This window comes from Zeus faber (assembly GCF_960531495.2).
Source record: "Zeus faber genome assembly, chromosome: 19".
In the NCBI taxonomy this organism is placed as follows: domain Eukaryota; kingdom Metazoa; phylum Chordata; class Actinopteri; order Zeiformes; family Zeidae; genus Zeus; species Zeus faber.
The window spans coordinates 20,654,389-20,677,724 of NC_137206.1; the positions used below are offsets into that span (position 1 = coordinate 20,654,389).

Genomic DNA, 23,336 nt, shown 5'->3' on the forward strand with positions numbered 1-23,336 from the left:
TGGGCTGTTCATAGAACGCGCTTAAGGTCATTTTTGAGTGTATTTGTGAAAAAAAAAAATATATATATATATAATTTTTTTTAACTTATGGCTCAGCAACAGAAATACAAGTTATAATTTTACCAGTTAAGTTCATCGAGCGGTTCTTATGGATGACAAAACCTTGACGAGATGACGAGTTAATGTCGCAGTAATGACGATATTGAAGATTTTAAATACTTCACTTTGGTAGAATATTCAATATTTTTTTTACATCTACTGTGAACTTATTTGTTATTGCTCCGACACAATCTCAACATCAAGGTCACTTGAAGTTTCACTGTAGAATGTTTTTGCTATATATATATATATATATATATATATATATATATATATAAATACCTTTAAGGTGTATTATCACTCATTCCGGTACCAGCCAGTATTGTTTTGTTTGTTTGTTTGTTTGTTTGGACATTTGTGCATGAATTATTGATCCAATATTCTACCAAAGCAGAGTACGGCTTGAAGTGTTTGAAGTATTGCAGGTTTTTTTGTTTTTTTTTGTAGCTGGGAGCGCAAAATATGAAATCCCTGACTCAGAATGCCAATCCACCCCCTCTACAGCGCTGGAGGGTTACGCTGTGGTTTTAAAATGAAAGTAATTTATTTGAAGATTGTATATTGTAATTATGATTATGATTATGATTATTATTATTATTGCACTGCAAAAAAAGGATGAACTTAAGAAGCTATTTTATTTTTATTCAGATACACAGTAATTTTGCTTTGGATGAACTGCTGGTAAAATAGAATACGCTGACGATTGCACTTGTTTAAAAAAAATGAAATCTTATCAAAATACAAGTGATATTATCAGTAACCAGCTGAACCGTCCTTCAGTACGGTGACTAAAAACAGCTCTCAACGACTCAGAGTACGGGATAAAATCACCATCTGAGCTCGTCACTTTTTTTGCAGTGTGGAACTCATCGTGCAGGGCTACACTGACCAGTGATCTGATTTCCACTCGACTGTAATGTATTTCCTTTCAATGATTGTATAGAAGTAAACATTTACACCAACGTGGTTAATTGTTATTTTGCAGTGTCACCTCCTCGTGTCCTCGTGTCCTTCAGAGATCATCACAGCCCATGTGGCTCTTTAAACCAGAGGTGAAAAATCCAGAAGAATGAAATACCACTCCAGGATTTTGAGTCAACAGTATGGATTTGCTAATTAACACAACCCAAAGGCGGACACCGCCACCGACACTGGAAACAGCAAAAGAGGAGCACATGCTTTGTGAAAAATACATTGAGTGGCTGTTTTTTTTTCGTTTTTTTTAGGTGCTAGGTCAATAATGTATCAAATATGGGATTCTTTTAAATGAAATAATCTCATGGATTACCACTTTGAGTATTCGTTTGCTATTTTCAAGGATGCTGTTTCTGTTGAACTTACCTCATGAGTATTTATTTATGGTCATTGTACAATACCAAACTGAATTATCGAGACTTCCATCTATAGGAATTTGATGTTTTTTGCAAAAACTTGAAATAGTTTAAGTTCAACTGTTTATTAGAAAAAAGCTGTACAGAGCAGCAGTCAATCAGAAAGCAGAACCAAACAAGGGAAAACAACACATTATTGGCATTTCATTACTGCATATTTCAGTGATTTCAGAAACATAACACTGGTTCATATGACATAGTGGTACAAACCAAGGAGGGTTCAACAGCTTCTACTTATCTCACATTACTGCAATTATTTCAGGATTTCTTAAATGGGACCAGAATGTTGGACCAGAATTCAAACAGCATGTGCAGCATCTGTCCGTCTATATAATATAATATAATCCCCTTAAACTAGACTGAACCATTTGACAGATATACAAGCAAGACAATGTTACAGATGCTGCCAATTCTAGTGCTTTTTCCTAAATACTTACAAAGCCTTTTACATTCTACGGACCATTTGAATAACCCCACACCGTCACACAGGATGTCCTTGGCCATTGGATACTGTGACCAGGGCTGGGTGAGGCTCAGTCTGCATGAATCAGCTAAATCCGGCCATGACTCAGCGTAACAGATAAACTGACTAACGCCCACCCCGACCCTGACACTCAAACGCTGCATGATACAGCACTTCCATGCGCGGCATTCAGGATTACTTTAGAAAACACAAAACAAGGAAACCGAAAAATCTTCATGTTATTATTCTATTTTTTTCAATGTCAAATTTGACTTCACCAGGTACTTTGCCACAATGTGGAACCAATTGTGCTTTGGTTAATAGCTACAAACTAGTTTCAGTCTAGCGCCCCTGAAGGTTATGTAAAAGTGTAACTTAATTACCCCCAAATTTGGCCTAGTCCAGTGGTGGAAACCCGGCTGTAACGGCCACATGTAAACATGTATTAGTGTATATACTGTGAAGAGGCTTCATTCGGGACATTTTCTAATTAAAAACAACTAAATAAATTTTATTTCATGAATTAATTTGAATAAATCCTAATGTTTTCATCGTCCATCGGTCTGCATTTGGCCCCCAGGCCCCAGATTGACCACCACTGGTCTAATTGCAATTGGGGAAAACCTCACAGTGTGAATATTGCATTTCAACTGGACTGGACAAAATGAGGAAGACACGACAAAAATATGTCTTGTGATGTGTGATATTTTCAACACAGCAACAAAGAGTGGAGCATCTAGCAGCCATGAAGCAATAGAACGAACACACACACACACACACACACACACACACACACACACACACACACACACACACACACACACACACACACACACACACACACACACACACACACACAGAAAGTTACGTGTACAATAGTGTTTCCTTCTGTTACCCATTTAATTTTCGATACACTCAATACTTTTTAGAAGTACGCATTCAAAAAAAAAAAATGAACGACAACATTTACACATTGAAATGTAAATGCAATGTATTGCCAGCATACAAAAATATGGTCAGGCATTTTATTGTTAAAAATTTTACAAATTTTTTATGTTTTTATTTATCACCTTCCTTAAGTTGACATGTGAGTTTTACAATTTCAATTTACAGTATTTCTTTAGATATCAATAAGTAACGCCTTTGAGGCATACAGTAAAAGGCGATGGCGTTGACATACTGTATTGTTCCCAAACTGGGGCTCGCAGCCCCTATAGGTTTTTGAAGGAATTGCAGGGGGTCCACGGCGAAACTATTTTTTTTAATCTTCTAGTTATTGTTTAGCAAGCTTTAATATATATTTTCACAAAATGTCAACTCAACTACACTAATGATGGTGGAGTTATCAATGACCCATTTGCATGAGATTTCTTGAGACATCCATACAATTAATTTAAACACTTTCTTTCTGAAAAATTACAAAGAAAAACAGGTAAAATATTTTTCTTAAAATGAATATGTAGTGTTTCGCGTATAGCACCCCAGACTGAAACAATATTTGAAACTCATTTCCATGACAACCACATTCTACTGCAGCCTTCTCAGATGCGCCAAAGGAGGTCGCTTCGCTAAACTAGGACACAGCGTCTATGTAAATCAGTTTGGCCGTACTTTTGTACTTTCTTTCTTTTCTTTTTTTTTTTTTTTTCTTTTCTCCCCAAACCCACTCAAGCAGATCAAGTCCAGGGAGACCAAAAGAGCCCTGGTTCAGCATGTCCTAAAAAGTGTCTTGCGTGGAAATGGCTTCAGTGAACGCGCACCCTCAGTAGTATCTCCCAGGCGGTCAGTCAGCCAGTCCTGGTTCAGGATAGTTCATCCACAGGAGAGACGCTGCTCGCACGCCAACAGTCGGCCCGTTGGTGCTCGGCCTGTTCAGAGCCTCCAGACGCTCAGCAGTCTGGGTGTGTGTTTTTTTTTTTTTTTTTCTGTGAGCTGGCAGTTCATTCAGCCTGCCCTAATCAGGAGGCAGACTGTTCACATAATGTCCTGTCTGACTGTCTGTCTGTCTGTCTGACCGTCCGTGCGCCGGTCTCGACGGCCGGCTGGCGGAGCGCTAGATGGCGGAGAGGGTCTGGCGCTGGTGGGGGGTGAGCTCCGGGTGCCAGACGTCCACGATGAAGATGAGGCGGTAGCTGTCGGCCTCCTGCCAGACCTCGTGCTCGAACGAGTCGTCGAAGATCAGGACTTTGCCCTCCTCCCACTCCCTGCCGCGCAGAAGCACCGCGCGTTAGGAAGCGCGTACATACAGTGGGCGGAAGAAAGGAGCTTCACGGGGAGAGAAGAGGAGGAGGAGGAGGGAGAGGGGGTGTCTAACCTGGTCTGGTTGGTGCAGCGGATCCTGCAGCCCCGTTTGGGGACGACAAGGCCGAGGTGCATCCTCAGCCTGCAGTTTGTAGGTCCGGTGTGAGGCCACACGTGGGTCCCAGGCTGCATCACCGAGAACTTGATCTACGCACGCACGCACGCACGCACACACACACACACACACACACACACAATTTTGATTTACTAGATTTCTGAAGGTTGACTGACAATTAGAAATAAAATCATGGTTTGTGTCTGTGTGTGTACCTGTCCCCTTTTGCAGTTAATAGCTTCAGGGAATCGTTCCAGCAGCGCACAGGTTTTAGGAACAACACGACACGCATCTACTGCCTTCCTCCCTACACACACACACACACACACCCATTAATACACACATTTTCACTATACAGTATATGCAGTACACACTATCACTGCACATATGTATTGTGAGCAGCGTGTTTATTATGATATGATACATACATTTTCATATGAAATGCAGGTGATTGTGTTTCCCTGGCTACGTGCATTTTTTGTGTTTGTGGACATATATATATATTTTTTTTTTTCTGTTTATTTCTTTAGATGATTGAGTGTGTGTTTCAATTTGGGCGCTATTTTCTGAATGGCCCAGTTCTTCTAAATATGTGTTTATTTTTGTTTGTGGGTTTCTATAGATTCGTATCTATCTATGTGTGTGTATTGAATGCATATGCGCGTTGCTGTGAATGTGTTCCCCGCCATAAACGCTGGATTCTGCCCACTGTAAGGAAATATTAGTACATATAGTTGATCTTGCACAAAGGAAGACATTGCATCCACTAAATCACAAAAAAACATGCCAGAAATCTCTTTGTATTCATATATGTACAGTATGTGAATGTGTGTATGTATTTGTATGTGTGTGAGAGAGCGTGTGCACCTTGTTGCCACAGTGTGTACTGCCCCCACTCTCCTGTCTCTCTCAGGTTTTCCTCCTCGGGGAGGAACAGACCGGTCTGCTGGTTCATCACGCCCTGAACCTCCTTCCTGATGGTTCTCCAACTGCTTTCTAGGGCCTGAGTGGGGTGAGAGTGACAGTCACACACACACACACACACACACACACACACACACACACACACACACACACACACACACACACACACACACACACACACACACACACACACACACACACACACACACACACAGTACCTTGACCAGCTCAGTGTACCCAGTCTCCTTGGCCGTCCACCAGGGTTGGGCCTTCAGTCCATCCACGTTGTAGAGCGACCTCTGCCACACGGAGGCAAAGTGTCCTCGCTGGTGTCCCAGCTCGTACCAGTGATACGCCTGCAGACACGGCATCAACATCAAACATCAAACATGTTGGAAAGGCTTCCCTTCTGTCAAAACCTCAACGCAGATCAGCGTTGAGCGATCAGAACCTTATTAGAACAAAAGACCCATTTTAGCATTTTTTTTTTAAATCCGTCCGAGAAAATGACGCCATCCACAATCGATTCACTCGTGGACTCCTTCTCTGGTATCACGTTAGAAGACGCGGACACAGCTCTCTGGTTCAGGTGGATTAGAAGGTGCTCCAAGTTACTGTCAGGTCAAGCGACAGCAGAGACTCCCGCCCCACTCCCGCCGGCTACCACCACAAGTATATTTCAGACCTGTGGGGAACACTGCCTTTATTTGGTGTGTGTGTGTGTATGTGTATGTGTATGTGTGTGTGTGTGTGTGTGTCTGTATAGCTCACAGTGTCATCTCCGACCCTCTGCAGAGCGTCTCCCAGGTGGAAATAGAAACGACCATCGTCTGTACCTGGTTCTCCAGACTCCAACCCTTCCTGCAGAGAAAATTTGCGCTTGTAGAAAGTTAGTGTGTATGTTTGATTGTCAATTGTTTGAGATGCTTTCAGCTGTGTGTGTGTGTGTCTGTGTGTGTGTGTGTGTGTGTGTGTGTGTGTGTGTGTACCATCAAATAAGGGATGCTTTCTTCGATCTTATTCTCTGACTTGAGGATGAAGCCATAGTGAACTTTAGCAAAGCCATCATCAGGCGCGACTGCCAGCACCTGTGGAGGCGGAGCCAAATAGAGAGCCGGCCAATCAGAGATCAGGTCAAGATGAAGAATTATGAGGTCAGACCTACGGAACTGTCCATCACACTGACTGTTTGCTTTAGATAAGGAAGACTTGGATTTTAAGGAAGGAAGACTTGGATAAGTCTAGTGGCATCAGATTTCTCTATATTAAAGTAGAAATCCATTTGATTGCCTATGTTGGTTAACACCACAAGTCCCAGAATTCCAATTTAAATGTTTTTCCTCCAACATCTTGCTCTACCCTCGTCTTCACCTTAAGACGGTCCCTTTCGATGGCATTTCATTTTTGCACCTGCCCAATCAGGGCATTCTTGCCGGGTGAGGCGGATCCCGCCACCAGTAATGGAAACAACATTTAGAACACAGGGCATCGCATAAAATACATTGAATGGCTGTTGTTATAAAGTGCCAGTTTAATAAGTTTGATATCAAGTAAGGGATTTTTTTCACAAAGTAATTTAATGGATTACCACTTAAATATCTCTGTGAATGTATCCTTTTTTTGTTACCAATTTTATTTTACTGCTTCAATGCAGTGCATGGTTAAATTCAGTACAAACACACAGTAAAGTACACAGTTACACACACTTAAACTTGTAATTCACTTAGAATTAAGCCTAGTTTTAATTGTGTGCTTCATTTTTCAATTGTGAACCTGCATTTCTCATCAACTTCACGCAGGCGCCAATCCAGGGGTTTTAATTCGCTCTAAAAAAAAAAAAAAGCTAAGCGACATTGGGGGCGGTGGGCAAGTAGTGTGATCGGTGTATGACCGCATAGGTGTATCAACGGTAACACCAGTAACCGCGGCAACCCGACTCTACTCCATTAGTTTGATTTACAGCCCACCTCTATCCATGCTCACCTCTTCGTAGACCTTCTTGGCACCCTTGTTGTCTCCTAGCAGCAGATGGGACACGCCCAGGTCGTTCTTCAGGCCGATGTCTTTTGGAAAGATCTGAACCAGTTTCTGGAGAGTGACCAGAGCACCACGCATCCTGCCTGAGAGAGATAGAGGGGGATAGAGATTTATAGAGGGGAGAGGGAGGGAGACAGAAAGGGGGGGGGGGGGGGGGAGATAGACAGAGCAACAGAGACAGAAGGAAAGAATGAATCATGAGAATAAAAGGAAGAAGAGAGAAAAAAATTTATAAATTTAGATTTATTTTGGTAGGAGGAAGAAATTAAGATGTAAAGAAACAATTATTTATTTGGCTATTTTTGGTGGTGGCGGGAAAGATGACACACGCACACACACACACACAGTTACCTAAAAACTGTTGTCGCTCAGCTCTCCTCTTCATGGAGGTTCTGATGAGGTCAGAAGTTGCGGCTGGAAGCTCGGCAGCCTCCCTGTAGGTGTTGATGGCTTTCTGAAGCATGTCGTTACTACGCATCTTCTCTGCAAGGTCGTCCTCCACCTGCGCGCACACACACACACACACACACACACACACACACACACACACACACACACACACACACACACACACACACACACACACACACACACACACACACACACACACACACACACACACACACACACACACAAGGAAGAACAACAGATTGAGAAATGACAGCCATTGAGACCATACAGCAACTATAGCCAGGAATGAAAGATAACATTAATAATAATCTGAGTAGGCCTGTGTTAAATTGAATTTTAACCGGTTATCACTATGACGATTATATATTTCTTTAATCGATTGACTTGACACCAATCCCAGCTATCGTATCATAATTGTCAAGGTGAGTGAGGATTGGTGTGTTTCTTTACAGACAATTAGCATAAAAAAAGCTTTACAGTCTGAAAGAATAAATTTATATATATATATATATATATATATACACACACACACACACACACACACACACACACACACACACACACACACACACACACACACACACACACACACACACACACACACACACACACACACACACACACACACACACACACTACTCACAAAAAGTTAGGAATATTCGGCTTTCGGGTGAAATTTCAGGATGAACCTAAAATGCACTATTACCTTTACAGGTGAACTTAATTTGACCTTCTCTAAACTTTTGAATGCACATGTCCAACTGTTCAGTGTTTCAGTACTTTTTGCACAACTTGCTGTTCTCCAACAAGGAGCTGAACGGCAACATTCACAACAGGTGTTTGATCCATGAATCGACCAATACATTTCCTGGTTCAATTAGAATTGGTATTTCAACAGTCCTCTTCATCATGCTGTTCACATTTTGACATCATGAGACCAAGACAACACCTAACAATTGATCAACAGTACCTCGCCTTCAGAGGCTTCAAACAGGATGTTCTCAGAGGGAAGTGGCCACTGAGCTTAGAGTGTCACAGAGTGTCATCAGCGGTTGCAACAGAGATACAGAGACACTGGAAGAGTCACAGAAAGGCATAGAAGTGGACGTCCTTTGGCCACATCCCACACTGATGAGTGCTTCATTGTGAACAGTGCCCTGCGAAACCGGATGATGAATGCCACTCAACTCCAGGCACATTAAAGGGAGGTGAGAGGCACCCAAGTGTCACGTCAGACCATTCAAAACTGTTGACATCAGCGTGGTCTGCGTGCTAGACGACCTGCAAGGGTACCTGACCACACCACCAGGCACAGCCATCATTATCTTGCATGGGCCAGGGAGCATTTACGCTGGATGAGGGACCAATGGGCCTCAGTGCTGTTCTCTGATGAAAATCGATTCACGTTGAGCAGAAATGATGGCCGCCAACGATGTTGGAGACGTCAAGGAGAGCGCTATGCATCAGCCACTGTTGTCACCAGACGAGCCTTTGGTGGTGGTGGTGTTACAGTGTGGGCAGGTGTGTCTAGTCAATACAGAACTGCCCTACACTTTGTGAATGGTACAGTGACAAGCCCATACTACCTGAATAACATCATTAATCCAGTCATTGTGCCCCTGCATGAACAACACAGGCCTCATTTCATCTTCATGGACGACAATGCTCCAGCTCATCGAGGTTGCATCCTTAGGGAACGGCTGCTGGAGACTGGGGTACCTCAAATGGAGTGGCCTGCACTTTCTCCAGACTTGAATCCCATAGAAAACCTATGGGATCAGCTGAGTCGCCGTGTAGAGGCTCGTAACTCTGTACCCCAGAACCTCAATGACCTGAGGGCCGCCCTTCAAGAAGAGTGGGGGGCCAGGCCTCAGCAGACAATAAGTCAACTTGTGAACAGCATGAGACGTCGTTGTCAAGCTGTACTTGATGCTCAAGGGCACATGACAAGTTATTGAGACATTGACATTTTTTGTTGTGGTAAACCCACCACTGTTGTTGGCTTTTGTTTCAACAAATTGTTTGAAATGAGGAAATCACCATTGCATGCTTCCACTTAAATGCCCTACTTTCATGATATAATATCACTGTAGCGTGAACTTTTTAAATTTTCCATAAATGTCACCCGAAAGCCAAATATCCCAAACTTTTTGTGCGTAGTGAACACACACACACACACACACACACACACACACACACACACACACACACACACACACACACACACACACACACACACACACACACACACACACACACACACACACACACACACACACACACGAATAGAAAGGTAAAACAAGAATTGCCAAATATACACAATTAAATTAAAATCTCAGTTAATTATAGTATTATCTGGTCCGGTGTAGTAGAACTACACTGATGTGGTGCTGGAGAGAAGGTTCTGTTTCGTACTTGGGCTTTGCCATATCGTGCCCGTGGGCTCTGTGGGTTCTGCTGGACCAGAGAGTCAAATGCCCGCGCCGCCTCCTCAAGCTTCCCCTGATGGAGCAATGAGCATAGGATGGATGAACAACCGAACAAATAAATTGTTGATTATACCAGTTAAGTCATACTACACTACACATACACACATACTACACAGAGAATTAGAAAGTTCACAAGACACTGGGGAGGGGCAGGGGGTTATCTTCACATAGGCTACTAAATTTCATTAAATAAGCTGTGGCGTGTATCTGTGGGTAGTGCTCTGTATAGCAGCCTTTTATTTGGTAAGTATGAACTATGTGATTGACACCTGCAGGTGCCCCTTACGGTCTGAGATAGGAAATTGTTGATACTTAAATATATATCTTTTTCAAAAATTTTAATTAACATTTGTTTTTAGTAAACTAATGGGTTGTTGTTGATTGTTGATGTTCACTTGAACTCCCATGGTAGATCATTCCTGTAAATAAACCACCTAAAGTTTGTTTCCATCCCCAGCTCTTTACCTTCTTGCGCAGCTTCTCAGCGGCGTCGATCTCGGCTTTAATGGTTTTGTCTAACTTGTTCAACAGCTTAGGTTTGCTCTTCTTAGCTGAAGCTAAATATGAAGGAATTAGACGGTTAGTAGATATTTTCCACTTTCAAATGAATCCACAGGTTTTATCATGAAAAATAAATTAACTTACCCTTCTCTTTGGCCTTCTGAGCTGACTGGCTCTCTGTGGGGAAGACAGCAGCCTCGTTAGAATGAACTGTGACATCTAATCAAACATCCAGAGCTGGATCAACAGCAGCTTGGAGATCAGGCAGTTTTCACTGCAAAAGGGGTCAACGTGTGTAATTTACCCATTGGCCACTAGAGGGTGGTATACAGATTTAAAGCACAAGTGTGTGTGTGATGATGCGTTTCTCTGAGACTTTACTTCTGTGAGTTAATGTGTGTGTGTGTGTGTGTGTATGTGTGTGTGTGTGTGTGTGTGTGTGTGTGTGTGTGTGTGTGTGTGTGTGTGTGTGTGTGTCTCCTCACCCACGGCCTTATGGCTGCTGTCTTTGTCTCCGGTTGACTCAGTCTGTTGTTCTTGTTCCACTGCCGCCGTCTGACTCTCCGCGGGCTCTGGCGGTTCTGTGTGCAAATGAGCATCCGAACTGCGTTGTGGCTCCAATTCCGGTTCTGAGAGAAGTCAGAAAGGAGGAGGAAAATAAAGAGAGGGACATTAAAAAGGTACGAGGTGAGAGAGAGAGGTAACCATGGCATCCAGGGGAAAATAGAAGCTGTTTAATATTCGGCACTGTAATACCTCTCTGCTGTGTTACTCTTGAGCTGGTCACATATTGTCCAGATTCAACTGCAGAAACAAACACAACAAGCAGCACGTTAATTCCTAACAATCCCACTTGTCAGACGGAAACCATCACTACCGGGACCACACCCAACTAAACAACACTAAACCTATAACTAAAGTAAGATCAGCTAAATCAAGCCAAGGTGAAGTAAATCGAACCAAACTACTCACTCTTCGTTCGTTTGATTCAGTTTGTGTAACGAGTCGGTTCAGCTCCTAGTTGTGAATGGAATTCTCACACACTGTCAAAATTATATATTTAGGAAGAATGCAAAGTGTAAATCTGTCACATTCAATATGAGTTATGCTAAATGCTCGTTTTGCCGGTCACTTCTGACTCCCGAGTCATTTACAAGCTCTGTCTGCGAAGAACAAAAGGGTTTGCGAGTCTTGCATCACGACCACATACGTTATAAGTAGTGGCACTCGGGGACCACGACAGAAAGACGCAGAGAAAGGGAAGGTCAACGACTTTACTCACTGAGAGATTCCTCTGACATCTCCTCCTCCACCAGCGCTGTATGGAGGAAGAGGAGAATAACACTGTTTTCCCAACACAAACGCAGGAGGATTGCAGCTTGAGTGTTATGATGATAATGATAATAATAATAACATAATAATCTCTCCTATTTTTAAAGCTGTGACCTCTGACCTCCAGTGGTGTCGATGGTGTCAGGCTCCTCCCCTGGAACAGCGATAACAGGTCAGCACCAACAGGAAACAAAAACATCACAAATTAAGAGATTTTATATGGAGCGAGAGAGCGAGCAAGAGCGAGCAAGAGAGAGAGAGAGAGAGAGAGAGAGAGAGAGAGAGATTTTACTGACCATAAGGATGTCCACTTTCCTCTCTTGGGTCGTCTATAAAAACATTTAATATCGATCTATTACTAAGTATTTAATATCTAACTGGCAAAAAATAATTAAGAGATTAAAGACTCAATCCTTTTAACAATGCTGTAAATTATCCAACGGAAGTGTTCATTAGTAGTTTAATGCCGTCATTGTTATCACAAATTGAATTAAGGTGCCTATTTGCACTTGTTTATAGAATAATATGTAAATGATCACTAAATCACCAAAATTAATATTTTGTCTTACTTTTCTTTTTGACATTTTTATTGATTGCCATTATTCATAAAAAAAAATAAAAAAAATAAATAAAAAGGAATGTGACGTGAGGCCTGTGATGAACAAACCTGGAACAAAATCGTCTTCCACCAGCGGAGGCAGAGGAACAGCAGCTGGAGTGAGAAACACGTCAACGTCAAACGCACATAGTTGCGCAGACACGCACACAAGCAAACACCCACAGCGGTGGCGGCGCCAACAGAGGAGCTGGTGCATGAGAATATGAGGTGTGGAACACCATGATGTTAAGTCCCCGCGGAAGACACTGACGTTCTCTGCGGATGGTTCAGAACCAACGTGATGAGCAAGCTCAGAATCCAGCACAATCCAAGCACACGGCCACTTCCTCAAATTCAACTACTATGCATCAGCTGTTGGTTGCCGAGACTGACAAAATGGTTGCCAAATTAATTTATTGGATATTCTCAATAGTCAATTTTTCTCACTTGTTTCACCGTTTTTGAGTGAATAAATGCGGCTGGATAACATAATTTTCCTTGGTGGAAGTTTCTATTTCTATTTTTTTTTTACATATGCAAAGTGGTTGACAATAGGGCAACCACACTGCAAGAGATGGTCGACAATGGCCCAAATCTGGTTGCAACCGTAAAATCCAGGACCTGCATGACATCTGATCGGTGGAGCCGACGACCGACTTGTTATGTGTGGTATCGTATAGTATGAGATGACGGATGTGGTTTGTGGAGCCGGTGCAGTTGACTCGCTGCTTGCTGTAGTTGCATTGCTTGACTGACAACGTGGTCGATGCTAGTGCGACATGACCCCCGACGGAGACGCCTACAGGCTTCAACACTAGAGTGACGTGAGTTCCGATTAGCCAAGATGACGTCAGGCTGATACGTGTCTTCTGAGTGGACTACTTGCTGGATGCTGATGCTACATTACCCCTGATAGGATGTGACTAGGTGCTTGATGTGAGAGCGGACGTTGAACCTTCAGGGGTGAGTAACATGAGTCACGAGGACAAAAAAAAAAGAACATGGAGCTTTATTTATGTTAAGCTCTCAGAAGCGGCAGAGACTTGACACAATGCTTCCCCCACCGTGCAACGCGACAAACACACAGGCCTGTTATTTCAGTGCGCCAGACAGCAACAGAGGAGCGAGCGGCAGCCATTCAGCCGTCCCACCGCCACACACGAGAACCAACCTTGGATTTCAGACTCCACATCCTGAGATCCATAGACTGGTAGATACACAAGAGCAAAGCATTCACGTTTATAGACATCGCAGGCTTTGGTAGTCTCTGGTGCTCTCATCCAGAGGGAATCAGAGTGAGGACGGACATATCAGCACATTTACTACTGTTACGCGTACATACATATTACTCTCATCCACATTATTAAAGGTTGTATCAGTGAGATTTGCAGTTTATGGAAGATTTATGTCAAACATGGGGGTGGGTAGCTCAGGCGGTAGAGCTGGTGGTCTAGTGATCTAAAGGTTGCTGGTTGGATCCCAGGCTCCTCCTGCTAGCATGCTGTAGTGTCCTTGAGCAAGACACTTAACCCCTAATTGCTCCTGATGGCTGCGTCCGTCGGTGTTTGAACAATTGTAAATCGCTTTGGATAAAAGCGTCTGATAAATGACTAAATGTAAATGTAAACATCTCCAGAGCACCAGAGAATAATTTATCCAACATCGGCAATGCATGAGTTATGGGGACAATTCCCTCGTGAAGTGCGGTTTAAAATAGACAGGTGCAAAAGCAGAAAGATAGAAGGATTTGTGCGTCATAGCGTGTGGTGTCATCAGCCACAATCATTTTGATGACATCGTTATCCGAAGTCATTAATGCAGGTGTAACTGAATGCCGGGGGGGGCGACTTTTCAGACACAACTTCCGCTTAGTTCCATGTCGGCTTACAGCATTTTAAAACACACTTTCATTGGCCAATTGAAATGTTGTCATTGAAAATTAAAGATATTTTGGATATTTCATTGATATTTTCGTTGACTTCATTTGCTGCTCCTAAAAAGCAACCATTTGCGGTTTGTGGTCGCCAAAAAGAACGTTTAGACAGTTGAGAACACTGACAGCAATGGGGAGACGGAAAGAATTAGTAGAGAGACAGGATGATCTATGAGGAATGAAATTTAAAAAAATGAAGAAATTCAGAGGCAATAGAAACAGGCAACCAGATAGACCGCCCGCAAGGCGGCTGGTTCGGGGAGTGACAAAGTGACACAGAAAAAGAAGCACAAATAAATAACTTACCACCGTCACTGTTGTCAGGTGAGGTTGCGCTCCCTGGAAAAGTACAAACAAGGACCATTTCAATCTGTCTCACAGCCGAGTTTAAAGAGAGTCCACTGCACAGGATGTAGGGGACATATTTACTGTACTTATTAGTAACGTGGTTGCAATATTAAAGCACCGACTCTACATGGTATCTAACAAATAGCTGTGATTTATGCCTCTTTTAACAAGATACGACCACACACACACACACACACACACACACACACACACACACACACACACACACACACACACACACACACACACACACACACACACACACACACACCACCCCCCCCTACCTAAGGGGGCCTCTTGTTGTTTTGCAACCTGGTCATTGATTGTTGAAGCCTCTGATGTCTGTTCATTGGTTCCTTTATTTGGAAGAAACATGTTATTTACATTTACTCAAGTAAAAACACAAGTGCACATTTCGAGCTACAGGGATCATAATCATATTTATGGAAGAACCTCAATTGGCACAACTCTTCGCTGGACTTGCAAATATTTTCGAGTCCGACTCCAATGAACACGGAGAGGGCTTTCCAAGAGGTAGGGAGAGCGGTGGGTAAATGCTCAGTTAGATACGCCTCAGTGTGTAATGCCTAATCATTTTAGATAAATATGATGGCGCTCGACCCCTTCTTTGGACTTGCACGTTAAAAGCAGAACTTTACAATCGGCTCTAGTCTGTACGGGCCACCAGTAAAGTGACACCGTAAAATGTGTCTTCGGAAGCGAAGGGACACCCTTGTTCAGGAAACAGCTTTTGAGATATTTTAATTAATAACTCGGAAACAAAGACGGTCTTCAACTTCAGGTCTCCATCATATCATCTACTGGCGAGTACTGAAAGACATGGGCCTAACCATCCACCGTCATCACAACACATTTTTGTAGCCATTCAAACTCATATGCGAGGGTATCTAAACCAAAATGAATCTTATATGTAAGTGAAATCTTTTTCCCCTTGAATTAATTCACGTGATTTGCGGTGAATTCTGAAGAAGTCACAGCCTCTCATGATAAATACACAATAGTTCTCATCATCCTGGGTACTGTTCGGGGCTGGAACCAGGTTAAAAACCCCTGCAGGCCTCCGGTGTCGTGTGTCTGGTGGGCACCACCCTGCCTTTGTGAGGACATGGTAGTATACTGACCCGCTGGATTATGCAACCCTGTGTGTGTGTGTGTGTGTGTGTGTGTGTGTGTGTGTGTGTGTGTGTGTGTGTGTGTCTGTGCGCGTGCTTTCTTACCGATTTCGCGGGCAGGTCCCCCTCCTGCCTTTGGTGCCTCTGGGTCTTTCAGCCCTGTTTGTCGGTAAGAGGTTAACGAGTAAAACATTACACACCACAATGACAAAAACACACAAACATGAAATGTTTCGGTTTTTTTTTTTATTATTATCATTATTTCAAATGGTTAATTTCATTTACTTAATTGGATCAAATAATATTCACTTTGACCAAGAGCAAATTATTGTTTCGTTCTGACCCTTACTCGAAACCTGGAACTTCCCCACGTACACACTGTAAGGATACACTTTTTGAAACGGGGACCAGACAAGACCTGGGAAGGACTTTTGTTCCCATTTATCTGGTTTCCGTCTCCATTCTCTTTTTCACAAGAGTATTATCTCCCCCCACCTTCAGGGTTAAAATGATCCCAGTATAACCAGTAAAATGAGATAACATCAACAAAGGATACTATTGTGAAAGACAGACCAGCCAAAAGGCGAAATATTAGCTCACATTTAAGAAAGTAAAGTCTCTCCACAATGTTGTAACATGAGTAGTGTCCATGATAAATACAGTACTGTGTATAAATAGACATTGCTTTGCAGCTCACGCGCCTCTCACTGTCTGAGAGACACTTGGAGAAGATGCCATTGCTTTAAAAAGGAAGTTGACATTTGAATATGATGATGTTGATAGTCATGATCATTATAAAGAGCTGCTTCCTCTCTGTTGATACAAAAGACTGCAGATTCAAAATAAATATGCGAAAGACCAGGGCGGCAATTTACAATTATGTTTTATTGGCCTCAAAAACAAAGATTCAGAAATGACAAAAGAATTGGACTTTTTAACAAGGCCAACTTCCCAACTACCGACTAAATACAGAAACAAATGGCAATTCTGATCTTAGAAACAGAAAGAAACTGAGCCAGAAAGAGAGTTAGTAATGGCATTTTTTTGTTTGTGTTTTTTAGGCCAAATCCCTTTAGCATGTCTTTCTGAAGGTAAATGTAAAATAAGCTAGCAAATGGAACATATAAATATCTGGGGCAAACATCTACCACAGCTCAATCAAATACAGAAGAGCAAAATTGAATATACATGTATATATATATACACACACACACATATATATATATATATATATATATATATATATATATATATATATATGTGTGTGTGTGTGTGTGTGTGTGTGCTCAAGTCAGGCTCAAGACCAGCAGCACCATGGACCTGCCAGTCTTCTCTTAAGTCAAATAGTTTCCCAAGAACTTCAATTAATGTGTATTTTTTATTGATTTTATTTGACTCGAGGAAGTAGGTCGTCCTATGTATTACCGCAAGCTGTATAGGCTTGTACTGGGCGATGGTCGCTTGTTTTCTAGTGCGATATCACTGTGTTTTTATTGTAAAATCTGTCAATTAATTAAACCACTCAAAAATCAAGCCTCGGAACCAAATTACCATATACTTTTCCATGTGCAAATGATATTTCATCTGATTTATAATGTGCCACCAAGCCATGCCTTACTCAGTGCCCTGACCAAGGGCAGCCTGGCAGGACATGTGGCTGTTTACACACAGACTATACCTGTCGAGGGCATTAAACCCACCACCCATTGTTTATAAGGACTAATGTTGAGGACAAGAACACAACACACCTTTAAACACTCATATTTAATCATTAAGCGATTTCTCACAAATTCAATCAAGTTTTCCTTCAGTGCGTCGAGTGGGCAAAAGGCAGTTCCCACTCCATCAAGGCCTCCGGCACAATACGCACCTCGTCAACAACCACATAGAAGAAAGCGAGCTAGAGTTACACAACACGTCCAAACAATGAGAGGAGGACTTCCCGGCGCCGAGCAACCACTTTGCCCCAGCCAATGTGGCAGGTTGCCACCTAGGCCCCTTTCCCATTCTATCATGGTAAAATAGAGGAACAAAACATACCAAACCTCTTAGGCAGGGTTACAAGAAATCTTGAAACCACCAAGCATAACATGCCTAAATAATGACAGGCGTTGGCAGATTGAATCACATTTAGTGCAATACAAACAAAAAAAAAATCAGCCGACCAATAACAAAAGAGGGCAGGCACCAGAAATACAGCACGAGGAGATGTTGGAGATGTTTTTTTTTTAGATGTATGCGGGAAAAGTTCATAATGGGGGGGGGGGGGGGGGGGATGTAATGACAATTACAAATAATGAAATAATAAGAGCGCCTGGTACCACGAGAGCTTCCTGTTGTCAGAACAAGTGCAAAAAAGCTGAATTGATGTGAAAGCTTGCAGCATTCAGAAGGATGAGGGAAACAAACTAGTCCCCTAACACGCTCCCTATTTTTTATTTATTTATCTATTTTTAGCAGATATGAGACCCTGAGCCAGCAGAAAACTGAGGAGTTCATTGAGGTTTGCGATTTACGCCGCAGAGAGTAATTAAGTGTTATTTAGTCTGATCTCAAGTTATCCTACCTTACGTTGTTCCCTTCTCTCCGAGGCAGGAGGCCTGTGGTTGACTGCACACCGTGGAGGTGCTCCAGAGATAGGACGTTGGTGGAGGTTCCACTGGATTGTGTTGAAATGATCATTTCAATCGATGATTTGGATACGTCTATATATATATATATATATATATATATACACACACACACTTTTTTTTTTTTTTTGTCAGTGTTCATAATTAATAGTTTAGCCATTTTGGATTCAATAAACAAAAACTATTACAGCAGAAAGGTAGAGAGAAAATTAGACACAAGAGAGGGAGAAACAATGGTCTGGAGGGATGTGATCCCAAGTCAAACGGGTAGAATGACAAGCGGCACCGGATGTTTGAATTCATTATTTTTAATACCATATCAGGGGTGTGGTGATGGGTACTGTGTAAATCAGGGGTTCTCCGTGTGCGGTGCGAGGACCCACGAGGGGTCCTTCAAGAGGTTCCAGGGGGGCCCCCCCCAGCAAAATGATTAATAGTTTAACTTTACCAGACGTGTGCACCATTAAAGAAGGTACAATAAGTACAATGTTTTGATCCTAGTTTCATTGTTATCCCTGCGACTACCTCATATGTCGGTTTGGCGTAAATAACACTAAACAATAATAATCTTCTCAGATCGGGTTCCCAGAATCCGCATCTTATTAAAGGGGGTCTGAGGCCCAACGCGCGTGAAATTGAGGGGCCTGGATGTGAAAAACCCAGATTTCAAAAAGTTTCAGCCGTCACTTGGACCATTTAGAGTCGAGCCCGAAGCGGCTTCACTTCGCAAAGGGCCCGCTCAAATGAAGAGCCGAAAATAACTCTCTCACGTTCACATGGGGGAGACGCCTCTCCACCCTCCCTCCATCCCTTCATCCACCATCCTGTGCGGTGATGTCATCTGCATGGGCCCCGTGTCATTGTCTCTCCGCCGCCGGCGCTCCCCTCTCTCGCTCCGTGGGCTTCGGATTCCTCTGGGCGAGATCCCCTCCTCTCGGCTCTCCGCCGGCCGGCGCTCTCGCCTTCTCTCTCTCCGCCGCCGCCATCTTGTCTTTGCCAGTTCTCCCCTCCCTCTCGGTCTCTCTCGTAGCGGCCCGCTCTTTCTCAAGTCTCTCCATCCTACTTTTTTCTTGTTTTTCCCTGGCGGCCCTTTCCCGCTCCGTCCGTTCCTTCTCCGCGGTGGTTCTCTCCCTTTCCTTTGCCACGCGCTCCCGCTCTACGCTTTCCTTCTCGGCCCTCTCCACCTTCTGCTTCTCCTGAGACATGCGCTCCCTTTCTTTCGCTATTCTCTGTCTCTCCATCTGATCCCTCTCTTCCTTCCCCCTCGCCGCCCTCTCCCCCTCCTTGGTCAGCCTCTCCTGCTCGGCCCGCTCTCGCTCCATCCTTTCCTTCACCCTGGCGATTCTCTCCCTTTCCTTGGCGGCGCGTTCCCGTTCCATCCCCTCTTTCTCTTCTCTTTCTTTGGCGGCCCTGTCTCTCTCCTTCTCCCTGGCAATCCGCTCCCTTTCCTTTGCGAGACGTTCCCTCTCGAGTCTCTCCTTTTCTGCCCTCTCTCTTTCTTTTATCTCTTTCTCCCGGGTGAGTCTCTCTCTCTCTTTAGCGATTCTCTCCCTCTCCACCTGTTCCCTCCGCGCGTTCTCTCTGGAAGCCTGTTCTTTTTGCAATCTCTCTTTCTCTGCTCTCTCTATTCTTTCCTTCTCCCTCGCATTTCTCTCTCTTTCTCTGGCAATGTGCTCCTTCTCTAGTCTCTCCCTTTCCAGCTTCTGCTTTTCAGCCCTCTCCCTTTCCAGTCGCTCTCTCTCCATCCTCTCCTTCTCCCGAGCGATTCTCTCCCTCTCTTTGGCGACCCGCTCCTTTTCTAGTCTTTCCATCTTCTCCTTTTCTGCTCTCTCTCTCTCCATCCTCACCTTCTCCAAGGCGACTCTCTCCCTTTCCTTGGCAATGCGCTCTTTTTCTAGTCTTTCCATCTTCTCCTTTTCTGCTCTCTCTCTCTCCATCTTTTCCTTCTCGCGGGCGATTCTCTCTCTTTCTTTGGCGATGCGCTCCTTTTCTAGTCTCTCTCGCTCCATCTTTTCCTTCTCGCGGGCGATTCTCTCTCTTTCTTTGGCGATGCGCTCCTTTTCTAGTCTCTCTCGCTCCATCTTTTCCTTCTCGCGGGCGATTCTCTCTCTTTCTTTGGCGATGCGCTCTTTCTCTAGTCTCTCTCTCTCCAGTCGCTCCCTCTCCATCCTTTCCTTCTCACGGGCGATTCTCTCTCTTTCTTTGCGGTCTCTCTCTTCCTTCTCTTTTGCTGCCCTCTCTCTCTCGATCCTTTCCTTCTCACGGCGCTCCTTCTCTAATCTCTCCCTTTCCATCTTCTCCCTTTCTGCCTTCTCTCGCTCCAGTCGCTCCCTCTCGATCCTTTCCTTCTCACGGGCAATTCTCTCTCGTTCTTTTTGTTCCCTCTCTTCTTTCTCTTTTGCTGTTCTCTCTCTCTCAACCCTTTCCTTCTCCTTGGCGATTCTCTCCCTTTCTTTCCGTTCCTTCTCTTCCTTCTCCTTTGCTGCTCTCTCTCTCTCCATCCTTTCCTTCTCCTGGGCGATTCTCTCCCTTTCTTTCCGTTCCTTCTCTTCCTTCTCCTTTGCTGCTCTCTCTCTCTCCATCCTTTCCTTCTCCTGGGCGATTCTCTCCCTTTCTTTGGCAATGCGCTCCTTCTCTAGTCTTTCCCTTTCCATCTTCTCCTTTTCAGCTCTTTCTCGCTCTGCTCTCTCTCTTTCCAGCCTCTCTCTTTCCTTGGCTAGATGCTCTCTCTCTATCCGTTCCTTCTCCTCCTTGGCTGCCTTCTCTTTTGCCAGTCTCTCAAGCTCTTCTTTCGCTTTGGCTGCACGCTCTATCTTTTCCCTCTCCTCCTCTTTCTTCTTCTCCTCCGCCGCTACCCTCTGCGCCTCTTTCTTCCGCTCCTCCTCTTTCGTCTTCTCTTCTAGCAACCTGTCCGCCTCCTTCTTCCTCGCCTCCTCTCTCCTCTTTTCATCCATCTCTCTCTCTTCCCTGAGTTTCTCCTGAGCCTTCTGCGCTGCCTCCAACCTCTTCATCTTCATCGCCCAGACCAGCTCTCTCTCTTCTTCTTCCTGAGCCAGGACAGCCCTCACCTCCTCCATGACTAACCGGGCGATCCTCTTTGCCTCCATCTTCTCGTGGATGGACCTCAGCTGCTCACGCAAGGCAGACCGCAGCTTTAACCCCAAACCTTTGGGCAGGTGAGCTGAGGCTGAGTCAGGGAAGTGGAGTTTGGAGTTGGAGAAAGATTTTTTTATTGGGTGTGTTAAAAAAATAATGGGATTGAGCAGAATGCTCTCTGACATTCTTAGGAGCTGCTCAATGAATATGAAGCAACACATCTGCCACCTCCTGGAGCACTTTGAGAGTAGGGCCAGGGACAACAATTACTATCCACCTGCCATTGAATAAGACTAATACTGAAGTTTTACAGTGATAGAACAACAGTAGAAGACTGTTGCACCTTTACCAAGCATCTCCCATGGAACAGCAGTAGAAGACTGCAGTTCTACTGGACAGCTCTCAGTGGCTAACAGTCGAAGACTGCAAATGTATTGGGCAGCTCCTAGGAGCAACTGAGTAAAGTAAAGCAAACCTCATAGTAGATAAGAAATAGCGACTATACACTGTGGGGTGCCAAGAGTATCCATGTTCTCCTTCAAATTAACCACCAGTTGAGGTATTCGATTTTCCCTCACAGTTTGAAGGTGTGTAAATCAGTACAATCAGCTGGTGTATTTGGATTGGAATAGAGATAGATGGCCCATTCTGGGTACTCCACAGCACATGGTTGCCCATCTGTCGCCCAGAAAAAAGAAGGTTAAAAAATATGATGAGTGTTGAAACAATCATCCAACTATTATGGTCAAGCAAGGACACATATCAAATATCGGCTACAGGTATCACACAGTATGACAGGATATGACATCACCACAGATGCCATATGTGTTTCAATGCCAGTATTCTTATAACAGCTAGCAAATTAGTTTGATTTAATGTCTCAAAAAAATAAAAATAAAAACCAAGGCTAAATATCACGAATGACATGGTTTCATTTAGGGAATGGTTGAAGTCATGTCAATAATTTATTTACATTTTTTACTCAAAAATATTACATGTTAAATATTTATGCCCTTTGTTATATAAAAATACAATGATACAAACAATATATCTATATACCGAAAATATAATGAACGATACAAGTTCAAGCCATGCCCATAACTCATCAAGTCCCAAGAGCCAACAAACTCAGGCATATCTTCCTGCATGCACGGGACAGGTGCTAGTACCTTGAGATCCATTCTGATCGGGAGCCACTTCCCCTAGCCTCTCCTCTGAGAGAGAGAGAGAAATAGAGAGGGGAAGAAACAGCTTGTCAAGCTTCATTTGTCCCTAAAGTGCTTCCGACATACAAGTCTGTCACGGAAGACTTCACAGAGCAACGGAGGACAAGGACAAAGATCCACACAGCGAAACCTGAGGAATAAATTACACCAGTCGTACGACTTGACACACAGCGCAAGGCCAGAAAGGCGAACCAATGAAATACGGCCCCCTCCCCAGGGATAGATTAAGTTTAATTTAATCTGAACACAGGGTAAGGAAGGAATGTTCTAGTAATAACTGTTGTGACCAGAACAAGCAATTTCTCCATTTAAAAATCTAGAGCTGTGGTATTCTCTACTAGATTATACATTAATAAACCACTCTCCAGA

The 23,336-nt window shown here is 43.6% G+C and overlaps 1 protein-coding gene across 9 annotated transcripts in view; it reads right to left on the reverse strand.

The window, feature by feature from the left end:
• Positions 1 to 1,545: 1,545 nt before the first annotated feature.
• The window catches only part of unm_hu7910 (un-named hu7910), a 35,827-nt gene continuing 14,036 nt past the window's right edge, over positions 1,546 to 23,336 (reverse strand). For 4 of the 9 annotated variants that reach the window (XM_080020219.1, XM_080020217.1, XM_080020218.1 and 1 more), the window contains 2 exons: positions 22,911 to 22,955; positions 16,879 to 21,832 (listed from right to left, as the gene is read on the reverse strand). In XM_080020219.1, coding sequence (XP_079876345.1) covers positions 19,503 to 21,832; positions 22,911 to 22,955 — 2,375 coding nt within the window. In that variant the 3' untranslated portion in view covers positions 16,879 to 19,502. Of the gene's footprint in view, positions 4,158 to 4,267; positions 4,402 to 4,524; positions 4,617 to 5,176; positions 5,313 to 5,451; positions 5,590 to 6,004; positions 6,095 to 6,222; positions 6,322 to 7,216; positions 7,354 to 7,621; positions 7,773 to 10,096; positions 10,184 to 10,635; positions 10,728 to 10,815; positions 10,849 to 11,156; positions 11,301 to 11,427; positions 11,476 to 11,953; positions 11,990 to 12,124; positions 12,158 to 12,299; positions 12,333 to 12,670; positions 12,716 to 13,772; positions 13,809 to 14,840; positions 14,874 to 15,166; positions 15,239 to 16,120; positions 16,175 to 16,878; positions 21,833 to 22,910; positions 22,956 to 23,336 lie in introns of those variants that run through there. The other 5 variants (XM_080020223.1, XM_080020220.1, XM_080020222.1 and 2 more) reach the window with 4 other exon arrangements.